The sequence below is a fragment of the Crocuta crocuta genome, unplaced genomic scaffold (assembly GCF_008692635.1).
Source record: "Crocuta crocuta isolate KB4526 unplaced genomic scaffold, BGI_CrCroc_1.0 scaffold139, whole genome shotgun sequence".
In the NCBI taxonomy this organism is placed as follows: domain Eukaryota; kingdom Metazoa; phylum Chordata; class Mammalia; order Carnivora; family Hyaenidae; genus Crocuta; species Crocuta crocuta.
The window spans coordinates 10,211,233-10,211,437 of record NW_027533258.1 but is presented as its reverse complement, the minus strand read 5'-3'; the positions used below and the strand labels follow the sequence as shown (position 1 = coordinate 10,211,437).

The 205-nt window shown below is 71.2% G+C and overlaps 1 protein-coding gene across 1 annotated transcript in view; it reads left to right on the top strand.

Moving 5' to 3' along the window:
* The first annotated feature begins 60 nt into the window (after positions 1-60).
* Positions 61-205, top strand: part of SLC2A4 (solute carrier family 2 member 4) — a 4,585-nt gene continuing 4,440 nt past the window's right edge. The window contains 1 exon segment of the mRNA XM_077746649.1: positions 61-93. Within this exon segment, the coding sequence (XP_077602775.1) occupies positions 61-93 (33 nt within the window).

Sequence of the window (205 nt, the reverse complement as noted above, 5' to 3'; positions counted from 1 at the left end):
CCGATCCCCCGTCGCCTCCCCGTTAACCGCTGTTCCTGCGCCTCCGGTTCCTGAGACGAGATGCCGTCGGGTTTCCAACAGATCGGCTCCGAAGTAGGGTTCAGCATGCGGGGGCGGGACGGGGGCACCGGGCCCGCTTTTCTCGGGCTGGGGTCGCGGTTGGGGTCAGCTAGGGGGCGGTCCCCGCGCAGGCTTGGGGGGGGGG